Source organism: Molothrus ater, chromosome 7 (genome assembly GCF_012460135.2).
Source record: "Molothrus ater isolate BHLD 08-10-18 breed brown headed cowbird chromosome 7, BPBGC_Mater_1.1, whole genome shotgun sequence".
Classification (NCBI taxonomy): Eukaryota; Metazoa; Chordata; class Aves; order Passeriformes; family Icteridae; genus Molothrus; species Molothrus ater.
The window spans coordinates 19,044,299-19,059,839 of NC_050484.2; the positions used below are offsets into that span (position 1 = coordinate 19,044,299).

A 15,541-nucleotide genomic window follows, 5' to 3' on the forward strand; every position below is an offset into this window, starting at 1 on the left:
GTTGCATTTTTGTTTTATAACACTGAACTTTTGCTATAGGAAATATAATCCTAATCTTTAAAATGATTTCTTAGATTGAGAGAGGCAATTTGGATGGTACAAATCGTGTGACTCTCGTGGTTCATCTTTCTCATCCCTGGGGAGTTGCTGTGTACGGTACCTTTCTGTACTACACTGATCGAGATTATGAAGTAATTGAACGAGTTGACAAGGCCACCGGTGCAAACAAAGTAGTACTGAGAGATAATGTCCCAAGACTGAAGAGTCTACGAGTATATTACAGAGACAGTGAGTATTTGTAGAGAGATGTTTCAGGATATTCAACTTGCAAAAACTCGAACATTCCTTAGAGACAGAATGGTTGCTCTTTCAAAGGATATGCTTTGATTTGTCTTACAGGAAAAGTGTCAGCAGCATTTTGCCTGGTTTTGGTAAAGAGATGCTCCACCATCTAGTTAAGGCATCTACTGGCTCATGTAGTTTTACTAAAGTTGTGTTGACTAAGAAATTTTGTTACTTTAGCTTCAAATTTGTTTTATCTGGCTGTTGGCCCCATTGATCTTAGATGACAAGAGACCAGTAAACCCATTGCTATCACATCTGTGCTAAAATGTATTCTGATTAGGATCTTTATTTTTGTCAGCTGATTATTAATACTATGCAACTATATGCATTTGGGTGTATATCTATGGGTGTTTGTGATGATACAGTTGAGATTTTTGTTTTGCCATGTATGTCTTTTGCAGATTCTGCCGGTTCCACAAATGGCTGCAGTAATAATATTGGAGTGTGCCAGCAGCTTTGCCTGCCTGTACCTGGTGGATTATTCACCTGTGCCTGTGCTACTGGCTTTCAGCTAAATCCTGATAACAGAACCTGTTCCCCATACAGTTCATTTGTAGTTGTTTCTATGCTCTCTGCAATTAAAGGATTTAGTTTAGAGACATCAGATCACTCTGAAGCCATGGTACCACTGGCAGGAAGAGGTATGTGAATATTAATAGGAAAAAAATCTTGTCATGCCTGGTATTTTGGCATTTCTTTCTAGCATAGCACATACTTTAAAGAATTTAGTTTCTATAAAAGAATCATTAATTAATACTTTTCAAAATATTTCAGGACGAAATGCACTTCATGTGGATGTTCACATGCCTTCTGGTTTCATTTTCTGGTGTGACTTCAGTAGCACAGTTTCTTCTCAGAATGCAATACGTAAAATTAAACCTGATGGTTCTTATTTTAGAAATGTTGTTACAAATGGAATAGGACGAAATGGGATCCGTGGCATTGCAATTGACTGGGTAGCAGGTAAGCACAGCTGAATTTAGGAGAATGTTATTCTTTACATATTATAAAATTTTTAGGCTAACATAAGCAGATTCTAATGGAACTATTTTGAATGGAAGTACCATGGTTCTAGCTTGTGGTTTAATGGACAGATTTTAAAATAAGAGGAAGTAATGAATGGCTCTTAAATTTATTTATATATATATCTGTAAAGGTGAAAGTTTATCAGAGAAGATGTACAGAGCCTTTTCTCTCCTGATGCTTTAATATTTTTCTTAGGCCTCTGCTCTTGTCTGTACATTTGTAAGTAGCTGTGAACTATCATTGTGAAAGCATGTACCAGAGAAGAGTGCACAAAACCTGTCTTATGACATTGTAAATAAGAAAAGGACTTTTTATCTACCCTCAGATTCCTGTGTACACATATTATAAGTTATAATGAAAAGTAAAAAAACCAGAAGAAATATTTATCTTTGATCTATAATTTCCACATGTGCACTTCCTGTTCCTATTTAAACATATTAGAGATTAATTAAAATATTAACTCTTCAGAATGTATTAATCAACAATTACCATTAATACTTTAGTTTTGTATATATATATGTACTGTATATATGTTTTGCAAAAGTTCTTCAGTTGATTGATAGGCTTGTTGGGATGAGTTTTAGGATAATCATCTGCTGTAAACACTTAATTTGGTTCCTGTATACAGTCTTGTGCCATAACATGGACTTTATAGTTGTGTGTTTTAAAAGGCAACTGTACTACTGATACCCATGGCCATCCATGAGAATTTAGAAATTAATTGACTACTGTCAGTTTGGCTGTCTTCTTTCTAATTCATCGGATGGTAGGTGAATACCTTATGCATCCAAGTACTAACATATTTATGATGGCTATTCATTTTGTGGTTTGGTATTTTAGCAACTTGTGTTTCTCAGGTATTGATGCTAATATTAACTTTCTCTTTTGCTTTTCTGATTTGTTTTGTTTTGGTTTTTGTATACAGGAAATCTTTATTTTACAAATGCCTTCCTGACAGAGACTTTTATAGAAGTTTTGCGTTTAAACACAACTTATCGCCGTGTGCTTCTGAAAACTACCATAGACATGCCAAGGCACATAGTAGTTGACCCAAAAAACAGATATCTCTTCTGGGCTGATTATGGGCAAAATCCAAAGATCGAACGTGCGTTTCTTGACTGCACCAACAGAACAGTTCTTGTGTCTGAGGGCATTGTCACACCTCGTGGGTTGGCCATAGATCACAGCAATGGCTATGTTTACTGGGTGGATGATTCCTTAGATATGATTGCAAGAATTCAGCCCGATGGTGGTGATGTTGAAATTGTGCGTTATGGCAGTCGCTATCCAACTCCATATGGTATCACTATCTTCGGCAATTCCATGATCTGGGTGGATCGAAACCTGAAAAAAGTCTTCCAGGCCAGCAAGCAGCCAGGCAATACTGATCAGCCAACAGTAATAAGAGATAACATTAATTGGCTGAGGGATGTTACAATTTACAACAGTAATTTCCAGTCACGTTCTCCCCTTGATGTCAACAACAATCCTTGTTTGGACAACAATGGAGGTTGTTCTCACCTCTGTTTTGCTCTCCCTGACATTCAGACACCGAAATGTGGTTGTGCCTTTGGAACACTAGGCAGTGATGGCAAGAGATGTTCCATTTCAACAGATGATTACCTGATTTTTGCTCTTGAAAATGGCCTCAGAAGTATCCATCTAGATCCTGAAAACCACAGTCCTCCCTTCCGCGCAGTCAATGTGTTAAGAACTGCTGTGGCCCTGGATTTTGACAGCATAAACAACCGAATATATTTTACACAAAGTTATCCTTCAGGAACAGGAAGAATCAGTTATGTTAGTATTTACTCAGGAATTAGCTCTCCAACTGTAATTGCATCTGGTAAGTGCACTGAAATATAGTAGAAATTAATCAGATATTAAAAAAAAAATGACCTGCAGCACCTACCACTAGCCTAGGGTATTTTTATACTAGAGGTCAAGGTTGACCACTTAGTTAAGATATCTAATAAAATGCTCTTTTTTCTTTCTCATTTTTTCCTTTTTTGAGATTCTTATTTTATCTTGATCCCAATGATATGGAAATATAAAACTGGATAGATATTATTCTGTATATAAAATGGTACATAATAAATTAAAATTATATGTAATAAATTAATATAATGGACTAAGGGAGGATTCCTGCTACATGAAGAATAGCAACCAGAACTTAAATCTATGTGAGGGAAATGTCTTTGTAACACTGTTATATACCCAGGTCTGCCTGGTTCCCAAGTATTACTACTCCAGTTTTTTGAATGGACAGATTTGCACTGGTGCCAATGGCGTTTCAAAGAAGTCTTCAGTGTAGCCAAATTATAATAGATGAAGAGTGCTGAAGTATCTCAGGAAACCATGCTGAGCTTGTGTGTGTTTGCTTGCATGTGCCTAAGACCTGGGGACTCCAGATGGCATAGCCTTTGACTGGATCAACAACAGAGTTTACTACAGTGACTACCTCAATCAGACCATCAGCTCGATGGCTGTGGATGGATCAAACCGCACCGTGATTGCCCGTGTGCCCCGGCCGAGAGCCATTGTATTAGATCCCTGCAGAGGGTATGTGTTCCACTTTGTTTTAACTGCAGGTGAAACTACAATTTAGACCTTGACAAAGACTGCCAGAGACTTCCTATAACCCTAACCCTTTTTCTGTTGTATTCCTTGAATGCCTCAGAAGAATTCTTGTTTCAGTATCAACATTTCCTGAGAGGATGGGGACATTACTGTATGATACTGTGCTTTTAATTTCATTACCAGTTATGCTGTGTTATAATTAAGAAGATAAAAAAGAGATTAATTGACGTATAGTGAATTCACATAGGAGCTGGAAAAAAATTTCTGAAGTTCACTGCAGTGGACCCCAGTGATCCCTCTAGAAGACTCCCTCGTCAATGCGAGCCAAAATAGAGGAAGATCTTTTCTTGTAGTTTTGCAATGTACACTTCAGTAAGGGACATGAGGGTGGAAATACTACCAAAAGCAGAGTTTGTGAGTTTTGTTTTATGAAAATACAATATGTTATTGACAGGTATATGTATTGGACTGACTGGAGTTCAAATGCGAAGATTGAACGAGCTACACTTGGAGGAAACTTCAGAACACCCATTGTGAGCACAAACTTAGTATGGCCAAATGGACTTACCCTGGACTATGAAGAACAGCAGCTCTACTGGGCTGATGCAAATCTGTATGTATTGAAAACGCACTTGTTGGTTTACATTTAGTTAATATTTTAATAGCTCTATTTATTTTTCCTCATTTCTTAGCTGATTTTCAGCATTTCAGTTGAATTTGGCACTTGACATTATAGAACGTTAGGAGTTACTTAATAGCAATGCAATGTCAAGTTTTTATATTGCTGTGAAACTACTGTGCAATAAGAAGTTATATTATGTCACAGTGTAGTTCTCTGCTTTATGCACTTGCACCCGCTGTCAGTTTGTTTGTCTTACATGCAATTCAGGACTTTCATAAGTGTCTTCTCCAACAAATACAATCACAGTACGCATTTTACAGTATTCATTGTTCATAGTTAATGCCTATCACCTGTGGAATTGGGCCTGATATTCTTGCTGTTGCCTACCAGGCAGAGCTCTACCTTGAATTTATGCCACAGAATTTCTTCCATCAGCAGGAAAGTTTTAAAAAATGGTTTTGTTTTCTAAGCATTCAAATTTACCCATGGTCTCAGAGAAACCACTGCAGCAATCAGACCTTTCCCCTCTGATTCCTTCAGCATAGAGGTTATTTTTCAGACTTTTTTTTTGTATCAGAAGAGTGTTCTCTGTAGTGTAATATAAATCCCATGACCTGTGTCTCTATGGAATCTTCTGGGAAGAAGGTGGCTGTTGGATTTATCTGCATGCAGGAGGGCAAGGCACTTGTAATGGGATGTCTGTTTTAAGAGGAATTCAGGATGTCAAATGGAATGTACACTTTTCTGTTTCAAACTCTAGTTAATGGAGTTGGGGGAACATAAGCAGCACCCAAGATATTGGTGAACACTACTGAAATGCTGGATGTCAGTTGCCAGACTAATTAGAGCTTGGTTTTATACATAAGTTAAAAGACTTTAAGATGTAATAATTTCTTTGTTATTGTAGGCAGAAGATTGAGAGATGCTCTCTCAGTGGTACAAATCGTGAGGTAATTGTTAGCACTGCTCTGCATCCATTTGCAATGACAGTGTTTGATCAGCACATATATTGGACAGACTGGAACACACGAAGCATTTACAGAGCTAATAAGTATGATGGTTCAGATCAGATTGTAATGATCATGAATCTTCCACAAAGACCAATGGATATTCATGTCTGGGCAAAAAGTAAGCAGCAGCAGTGTATGAACCCTTGCAACCAGTTCAATGGTGGCTGCAGTCACATCTGTGCACCAGGTAAGCTGTTATGCTTGATGACTGTAAGCTATTACTCCTGCCTGTATTAGACTTTAGATTATAACAATTCTAGTCACATGGGGACAGCTGAAATATTCTTAGTGTTCACAAATTTGTAATATCTACTTTATTTATAAATGCAATCAAAATAATTGCCATTTAAGATCATGGTGTTTCACAAACACACCTAGGGGTTGTGAAATCTTGTCTGAGAATCCTCACAAGTGAAAATTATGGGTTTCTCTTAAACCAAACTTAAGCCAAACCATTTTTTTCTGGGGTTTAAACTTTCCTTGGGTGAAATATGAAGTGAGTGCTACAGGATATGCTTACCTTAAGAGTATGTGCTCTTATTAATCAGATGTTTCCTACAAGACATTCTAAAAATTTATGGTTGCTATTTCTTTACATAAGTGTTACAAAGCTGTTTCATGTGTTGTAGATTTTTGGAAGTTGTGATCCTTGACTTTGAAAAAGTAATTCAGTGCCTGTTTTCATTAGTAGCATCTTAAATACCAGTAAAGATCTATCTTGCCTGAAAACAACTCAAACTTCTCATTAATTTTGAGAAGAGCAGTTTGTCTATTACAAGAAATTTTGAACACCTGTTTTGATTTTGAGGGATAAAGTCTCAGTGGATATAGCTGTGATATTTGAAAGCATAACATGCCATCTTGCTGCCACTAAGGGCATTTGGACAACAAGCAAGTACTAAGATACTCCAAATTCTGATCTCAGTTCCTCTAAAGAACTCTGAAATAACTTTTGTGGGTTTTAATGGGTTTGCATATGCTTAACTGAGATAAAAGTCTGGCTAAGTCACCACACTACTATCTAAGCAAATGGATTGTATAGGAATTATGAAAATTGCTTTGCCTTTTCCAGTGTTGCAGCTGTGAACACTTTCATGGAAGTCTATATGAAACATCAATGTTAAATTTGTGTCCTTTTTGTTGTGTCCTATTTTAATTTTTTTTAATCTGTCAAACATAAATTTAGGTCCAGCTGGTGCAGAATGTCAGTGCCCCTCTGAAGGTCGCTGGTATTTAGCCAATAACAACAAGCACTGTATTGTGGATAATGGTACCAGGTGTGATACTGGTTTCTTCACATGCCTTAATGGACATTGTATCTCTGAGCGGTGGAAATGTGACAATGACAATGATTGTGGTGATGGCAGTGATGAGTTGGAAAGTGTGTGTGGTAAGCATTTAAAATAGCTGCTTTAGAATGGATACTCTGCTTGCCTGTTCTGTAGTCACTTTTTTGGCTTTATATTCATCGATCTTATGGCTGTAGTTTAGATACAATCCCTCGCTTCCTCACAGATTTGAGGTCTGAAAGACTAGTGGTTTGCTTTAGAATGCAGAAGCACTGTAGTATTGAATTTTTGTCATGTATAGGTGATTTCTAATTTTTTAATTTAAATATGTATTTTACTTTTCATGCAGTCCGTTTTGCAGCTGTGTTTGCTCTGGCAGGTAAAAATATTGTGATTTTATTTGTTACTTTGTCAGAGAACTTAGATTATGTTTTATCCACTTTTTTTTTCTTTTTTATTTTCTGCAGCTTTCCATACTTGTCAGCCAACAGCTTTTACCTGTGGCAATGGGCGATGCGTACCCTATCATTACCGCTGCGATCACTACAATGACTGCGGAGATAACAGTGATGAGCTTGGCTGCTTGTTCCGAACCTGTGACTCCCACACGGAATTTACTTGCAATAATGGAAGGTGTATATCCCTTCAGTATGTCTGCAATGGAGTAAACAACTGTTATGACAATGGCACATCAGATGAGAGGAATTGTCGTAAGTTGAGCCTTACTTAGTACCTAGTGCCTGTTGGTGTCTGACTCTCTAGACAAAGGAAGAGGGAAATGTGGTTTTATGTGAAGAAATCTGACAAAACCAGCAAGAAGGACAAAAGTTTTTTAAATTTACATTACATACTGTTTAGTGCTGTTTGAAGCAAATGGAGTTGCTAAATCATGTTCTGGAACACCCTAAGATATTACATAATAAATGTTGCTGTAAGTAGTCTGCCTTGAAGCAACAAATGCTCATGCAGTATGTAATGTTAATTCTTGTGAATAACATTTCAAAAATATTATTTCAGATAACTTGGATTCAGGGTTTATGTTTTTGCAGGATTAGCCTGGAATTTGACAGTGGCCTTTTACTTTGTGTCATGCTATATTAATTATACTATATTTAGTAATCCGGAGTGTATATTGGGATCCCATAATGGCACAGTTTAAAATTACTTGCCTTATAGAAGTTATCAGTTATGTTTGTTTTCTTTAAGATGTAATCTGTGATTAGTTCAATATTGGCTACTTTTGCAGTTCATGAAAATAACGGCATAGCAGTGTTTAAAATAGCTCTAAGGCACTTTTGGTTTTTTCCTCCCTCCTTAAAGCGGAGCGTACATGCCAGTCTGGTTTTACAAAATGTCAAAGCACAAATATTTGCATTCCTCGAACGTACTTGTGTGATGGTGATAATGACTGTGGAGATATGAGTGATGAGAGTCCTACTCACTGTGGTAAGTTAAGAGAGTTAAAGGGCCTGTGTTATTTCTCTGATAGTTCTGTAATTTATTCCACTGCTCTTTTCTTTTAATGTAACTCCAACTGTTCTCAAAGCATCTACTTTTGTAATACTGAAGTTATATATACATGATACTATTGTATTATAATTATTTAAATAATGCTTTCATTGGATAAAAAAGATGATAAATTTTGCAGAGTTTTAATATAGCATTTGAAGATTGTTCCTTTTGCTTATTTTGGTCTGTATTCTTTATTGTTTTACAAGGTGTTTGGCAGTTAAGTATTATAGGGAGCTGTCTTTTTCCATAACTTTAACATTGAAATATTCTTCCTTCTAACTGAATGAATTTGTCCATGGTCTCAAATTACTTTTGGCTCTTTCATGTGGTTATACTTTAGCATATGATATGTTCTTTATTTGATTTTGTGTCTTCTATCTTGATTTGATTCTTGTATCTTCCAGTTATGATATGGAAGTGCCTAGTTTTCAATCAGCCTTAATTACGAACCAGTTTAACTTTGCTAGGACATTTTTATTAGGTAGAAGTTGGGTAGTAGTTTTCCCGTATGAAATACTATGGATCAATTCGTAAAATATAATGGATATTTTCAGGTCGTGATTTAGTTTTAGTATTGTCTGAGTAGATAATTTTTGCTTTCACTATTTTTTCTAAAGGTCTGTGCCTTGAACTAACTATGCCAGAGTTTTTTTAAATATGAGTTCAATTTTTGTAGCCAAAATGGGGCCACTTTTATCTATGGACACCAATGTGTCAAGAATATGTGGCTATAGTGAGCCTTGTTCTACTTGTCAAAGGTGTGCTTTGTCCCTTCTACTGTTTATGTCCCTGCTGAATTACATAAATTGAGAAGTGGTGAAGGGCAAGGAAGAGGGAGAGAGAGAATGAGAGATGAAAGAAACACCAAGATGTTAATGAGAAACAGTTAACTGTCTTTGTTTTCCATCATTAAAGGCACAGGGAAGAGCAACTTAAAAGGCCAGACTTAATCCTTCTGGTATTTTGAAACCATCCACCATCAGAGGGTACAGGAAAGTATTGGTAACTGTTGAAGAAATTGTCAAAACCCTTTATACATGCCAGGATCAAGGGGCTTGGCTGAGGTGCAGAGAGTACTTACAGCATGCTGAGCTGGAACTACTCAGTGTTATGGTTTGCTCTTCACTGCCAGTAAGGAAAGATTCCTACCAGCAAGTGAAGAAAAATTGCTGGAAGGAAAATTCTCTACCTTGAGATATTACTTCCTTAGTGCACATTTTGATTTCCTGTAGAGCACTGAGTCCGTTATTCCTGGTTTGAGCACTGGAGAAATGAGTGCACTGGAATGTGGTCATTTTCCTGTGCACAAATCTCAAGCATAGATGTAGAATATATCTACAGTTGCTGCATGCAATCTTATTTCCAGGGCAAATTCTGTCTACTTACTAGCTGATACATATGCCCAGGGAGAAAATCAAGCGCATTCTTTTGTGTACCAATATCAAGCTGGTTTGTACAATGAACTCTTTCCAGAGAGGCTGAGAAAAGTCATCCTTCCTAGCATAATTTTTTCTCTTTCTTTTTCGGGGACTGTAATATTTTTTGCATAACATGGACTCAAAAGCAACTTAAAACAAGTTGGAAAGGTAGGGGGAAAAAAAGAAGTCATGCATAGGTTTTTTCTTCCAGTCTCTCTGACTTGCACAAATAGTGAGTTTCGTTGTACATCGGGACGTTGTATTCCTGCCCATTGGTACTGTGATCAAGGAATAGATTGTGCTGATGGCTCTGATGAACCTGCCTCTTGTGGTAAGTCTGCACTCAGAAGATACAACATGATGGGTTATGGCAAATCAATACTTTGTCTTGTAGGCAGAAGCTTTAATCCAGACTAGGTAGAAAATAAGTATCTTCTGGGTTTTATTCACTCTCGCTAAACTGAGTAATTTGAGTTTTAAATCCTTAAAGCTGTCTATGAAATATGAAGGTTTTAGTTGCAACAACTGATTGTTTGTAATACTCTTAATGTATAATCTCTTATCCCTGTAAGACTATGATGGTAGTGAATCAAATGGCAAAAAATAACAAGTATTTTGGTATTGTTTTGCATATAAAAGCAGATGCCATGCTGTTCAGAAAGTGTGCATGCAGTATTACATTTGGGGAAAAAAGGAATGTGGGATGCAGAGGGGAATGGTGTTGACACGGTATATGGGTATCATAGTATTACAGTAAAAAAATCCTGTATGTTCAATAGAAGCTGATGGGAATAAGCAGAGGAGTAGGGTAGGAGGTGAAAAAAAGGACAGTGATATCCAGGGAAGAAGAGAAGGAGCTAACTGAACTCACTGACAATTGATATTATAACATATTTATTATTCTCATTGTAAAAGTAAGAATAACACAAGGAAAGATTCTTCTGTGGTTTTGCTTTGCACATTATTGGAGTTGCATCTTTAGCTTAAGAAAATGCTTTGCATCTTATACATTAACTATTTTACAATTAAGTTTGATTTTACATTTCACTGTCCTAAGCTTCTGCCTGAACTAGTCCTCAGTAGATTTCATGGCAGTGCAGGTTAGTTTAACAAACATAGGATTGTGTTCATTTTTAAGTGCCCCAAATGAGGACTTGTTCGAGTGACCAGTTCAGATGTGATGATGGCAGATGTATCCCAGCAACGTGGATCTGTGATGGTGATAATGACTGTGGGGATATGAGCGATGAGGATCAAAGACATAATTGTGGTAGGTGGTTAATACAAGTAGATACTGCACCTTGTCCTGCAGATGTTTTGTAGAAAACAACCAACCCCCAAACACTGCCTATTTTTCTACCCCATAAAAGGTGCACATTAAGCATGAGGTACAGTCTTTCTATACCATCCTTTTCATGATATTGAATCAAAATTGAATATTTTACTAGTAAAAAAAACCCCAAAAAACATTGTTTTAATTTTGCAGTTATTCTTCTTTGAATTGTTGAGTTGAAATGGAGATATAATTAACCTGGTTGTGTGTATGATCTGGGCAGCTGGAGCAGCTTCAGTGGAGGTACTCCCTAGCGATCATGCACCGCACCTTGTGCATATTAATAACCACATGTTTGTGGCTTAAAATCTTTAAAACCTAGTGAACAAAATAAGTGTATCTGTTCAGAAGGTGAACAAAGGGAAGGAGGTTCACCAAGACTGGTCCTGCTTCTTGATTCTTTCAAGAATAGCTGGTTATACTTGTAGTCCTTGCCCTTATTAACTGTAATATTTCTACCTCTGCTTGCTCCCTGGAGCACAGAATACTTTGAACAAAATAGGGAATAGAGGCTGTTCAGCTCCCAGAAAATCTGGCTGAAAAAGTTTATTTGAGAATCCAGTAAGATGCAGATTTCTGCACATGTCAGGATTGCCTAAGGAATGCTTTAGCTCCCACTCAGCCTCCATGAAAGGCAATGTGCAGTTTGTCAGTGAGAAGATACAGTGGTATCTATCTCTGCATGTGCATGAGGACATGGCTCTGTTGTGGATTATGGGTGGATATCCAAGCTGTTTGTGTGGGTGGTGAAGGTGGGTGTCACATACACAGAGTGTAACTTGGTTAGTGGATGTGCTTTTCCTTCAGCAAACCGCAACTGCACAGCAGCAGAGTTCACTTGTGCCAACAATCGACCTCCCCTCAGGAGGTGCATTCCTCGGGCATGGGTCTGTGATGGTGATGCTGACTGCAGTGATGCTCTTGATGAACAGCAGAACTGCACACGAAGATCTTGCACAGAAAATGAGTTTACCTGTAGTAATGGCTTGTGCATCCGTAACACATACAGGTTTGTAACTTCCCAAGCAGCTGTAGAGATTCTCAAAATTGCTAATTGTGAAGGGCTAATTTAACCTTGTTTTCACACCATTTAGTTGTAATTAGAAATACATGTTGTAATGAAACTGTTTATATGCTCTGCATTTGTGCTTTAGCTTTGACTTGAAAAAGCTCTAGAATTTTCTGTTAATATTCCTATTGCTCACCATTAACATTTAATCCGTCTTATTGTCACTAGTAACGACTCCTGTGGTGATTCTGTCTAGCTTGTAATGCACACAGGGAATATTAGCGGGACTCACAAGATCAGACTATACAATATCACCCCAGTTTCTGAAAGTCTATTCTATGGGAGCTAAAAATACCAACCTTCTTTGCAAATTGGGAGAGTGTATATATTCATCTGCCCTGAAGACAGTGATTGCCTTCTTATATTTCAAGAGAGTGTTCATTCTTCTTCAGGTGTGATCGGCGGAATGACTGTGGTGACAGCAGTGATGAAAGAGGATGCATCTATGAACCGTGTCAACAGCACCAGTTTACTTGTCAGAATGGGCGCTGCATTTCCAAAGCCTACATCTGTGATGGGGATAATGACTGTGGTGATGAATCTGATGAGCTGGAACATCTCTGTAGTACACCAGAAGCAACCTGCTCTCCCCATCATTTTAAATGTGACAATGGAAACTGCATTGAGCTGGTTAAAGTCTGCAATCGGTTGGATGATTGCTTAGATAACAGTGATGAAAAAGGATGTGGTATGTATACATTTATTTGTATTGTCTAATTTAAAAATCTTAGGCACCTTTGATAAAATACACTCTTAAGACAATTCCTTAATTCCAATCATATCTATTCCATGGCTGTTCCTCAGAAATTAAAATTATAAGAAATGTAAACTTTAAATGTTTTTGCTTTAGTTAAGTCATACTTATCATGCGCTGCTTTAACTGACTGTGTGGATGAGCTAATGATACAAACAAAATGTATTTTATACATTGTTACACATTGCCTTTGCATTTCCAAAATATGCCATAGCCCATACTTTGCACTCGGTCTTTTGTGACAGACTTCAGAGGTGGTAGAATAATTTTATATTAGATTGTGTTGTTTACTTTTTTCCTTTATTACAGCAGCCCACATCCACATTCAGCATTTTCAGGTGGTAGCAAGGAGAGAGAGACAGAGGGCATTGGAAAGTGACTGCACTATTACTCTGCTAGCTGGCTCCTTGAATAGAACTCCTTTCCTTTCCCAGGTGTAAATGAATGCAGTGACCCTTCAATCAGTGGATGTGATCATGACTGTACAGACACACAGACAAGTTTCTACTGTACTTGTCATCCCGGATACAAACTTATGTCTGATAAACGGACTTGTGATGATATTGATGAGTGCAATGAAACTCCATCAGTATGTAGCCAGATTTGTGAGAACACAGCTGGCTCCTACATCTGTAAGTGTGCCCCAGGCTATATCCGGGAGCCTGATGGAAAAAGTTGCCGGCAAAATAGTAATATCTCCCCATACCTTATTTTTAGCAACCGTTACTATCTGAGAAATCTCACAGCAGATGGCCAGTCTTACTCTCTCATTTTGCAAGGACTGAGAAATGTGGTGGCACTGGACTTTGACAGGGTGGAAAAGAGGTTATACTGGATTGATGTGGGGAGGAATGTCATTGAACGAATGTTCCTAAATGGGACAAATAAGGAGACAGTGATAAGTGATGATGTGCCCAACGGGGAAGGTATCGCTGTTGACTGGGTTGGCAGGTAAGAAAATACATTTTTTGTCTTTCTGAGCTACTGAAGAAATGATGTGTGAAGAATTTTATCTTAGGGCTTTTTCCTCACTCCACATGGAATTCCTGATGAGTAGTGAAATAGTTTGGGTTGTGTATTACACAACTGCTCTGAAATTGTTTATTAGCATCTAATACTTAAATTACTCTGATATGTAGTATACTGAGGTTCTGTCAGACTTGCTCTCCCATTGATCATTTGCTAGCAGTTGTTGGGATTGCCATGCAGGTTCTAGATCCCAGTGGAGTAAGTAAAAGTAAGCCTTAATGAAATTTAGCTCCTCTACCAGTGTGAAGAGCATGTGTCTTTGGCTCTTAAAAAATGCACCTTTAACTGACACGCTCAAACAATGTGACCCACATAATTTTCTGTCAGGAGGTCAGCATATGGGTGAGGTAATTGGAAAACACATCTCAATATGGTAAACTTTTAGTTGCCTGCTGTGTTTCAAAAAGTAGTCTGATTTACTCCCCCAGAACCTCTGTCATTATGTGGTGGCCACTCTGACAGTGGTCTTGCTGTCTTTCCTCTTGCTTTCCAAGTGCAGTAATATAAGTATGAAAAGTTTAAATAACATGGATCAGACTGTAAACCAAATAGAATTGTTCAAAAAGTCACTTTTGGAACTTATATGAGAGTGTTTATATGACTGTATCTATGTAATAGTTTTTATTTTTAAGCCACTTTGTCTTTAAACTAATGATAATTAATGTTGCTGGCAGCCCCAAATGTTTTATGAATCATGGAGAGATGATGAAGCAAAAGGCAAATTTTAGCTGAACTGGTTCTACAGCTTCATTTCTAATATAGCTTTTGAATTATTTCAGCTACCATTAGTTATGTCTTCAGTCAGTTCTTGTTTAGGTGTTCCAGGCAGGCTGGTTGCATTTTCCTGCTTGTTTTCTCTGCAGAGAGAGGATTAAAAGTTGCCATGAGATGCGGGTTGGAGAAGACTGTTTTCTCCTCCTCCCTGGTGGGAATGGTGCTACTTAGGGTGGTGTAGGCAGAATTATATCTGTCAGGCTATTTCTGGAATGACAGTGTAGATGCTGGAGCTGGCCAGCTCTGCAGAGAATTTCAAAGGATTCTGCAGTAGTTCTAATTGAATTTAATGCATTGCTTTGATGCTTTAAAAAAATCATCGCTTCTGCTTGTATGATTTCTTGGCTTACAGCTGTGTGTAATTCGCAGGCAAAGTAATAAAAGTGTTAGAAAATTCAAGGTGAAGTTTAAATTAGGGTGTGAAACTTGGGACTTTTCTAGCTTTTTGACAATAGCAGAGGCGGCAGCATGGAACAGTTGAGGATACTCTACAATGCCTTACAGCCCTGGTCACAGTCCATTGCACTGCATGTCTGTTTTCCTGCTCCTGGCCATTGTTGGTAGGAAAGAAAGGGAAGAGGGGTTCAGGAATTTGTAGGCAAATGGCATATTATTACTCAACTGGACACCTGCAAGTTTGAATTTGGCACCACTGGTTGTGGTTACAAGGAAAACAGAAGTGAAAAGGGCAGCCTGGAGCATGGTGTAGAAGAGATGTCAATGAAGTGTATGTTCCTTTGCAGTGGTTGCATTGCTTCTAGGAGAAAAAAAAAATAAGTT

The 15,541-nt window shown here is 37.7% G+C and overlaps 1 protein-coding gene across 1 annotated transcript in view; it reads left to right on the forward strand.

Moving 5' to 3' along the window:
• Positions 1 to 15,541, forward strand: part of LRP2 (LDL receptor related protein 2) — a 110,770-nt gene that overhangs the window by 63,497 nt on the left and 31,732 nt on the right. The window contains exons 36-50 of the mRNA XM_036387093.2: positions 75 to 288; positions 747 to 986; positions 1,120 to 1,308; positions 2,297 to 3,217; positions 3,768 to 3,933; positions 4,406 to 4,564; positions 5,481 to 5,770; positions 6,770 to 6,973; positions 7,340 to 7,582; positions 8,193 to 8,318; positions 10,014 to 10,133; positions 10,941 to 11,072; positions 11,943 to 12,144; positions 12,597 to 12,892; positions 13,393 to 13,909. Of these exons, the coding sequence (XP_036242986.1) occupies positions 75 to 288; positions 747 to 986; positions 1,120 to 1,308; positions 2,297 to 3,217; positions 3,768 to 3,933; positions 4,406 to 4,564; positions 5,481 to 5,770; positions 6,770 to 6,973; positions 7,340 to 7,582; positions 8,193 to 8,318; positions 10,014 to 10,133; positions 10,941 to 11,072; positions 11,943 to 12,144; positions 12,597 to 12,892; positions 13,393 to 13,909 (4,019 nt within the window). The remainder of the gene's footprint in view (positions 1 to 74; positions 289 to 746; positions 987 to 1,119; positions 1,309 to 2,296; positions 3,218 to 3,767; positions 3,934 to 4,405; positions 4,565 to 5,480; positions 5,771 to 6,769; positions 6,974 to 7,339; positions 7,583 to 8,192; positions 8,319 to 10,013; positions 10,134 to 10,940; positions 11,073 to 11,942; positions 12,145 to 12,596; positions 12,893 to 13,392; positions 13,910 to 15,541) is intronic.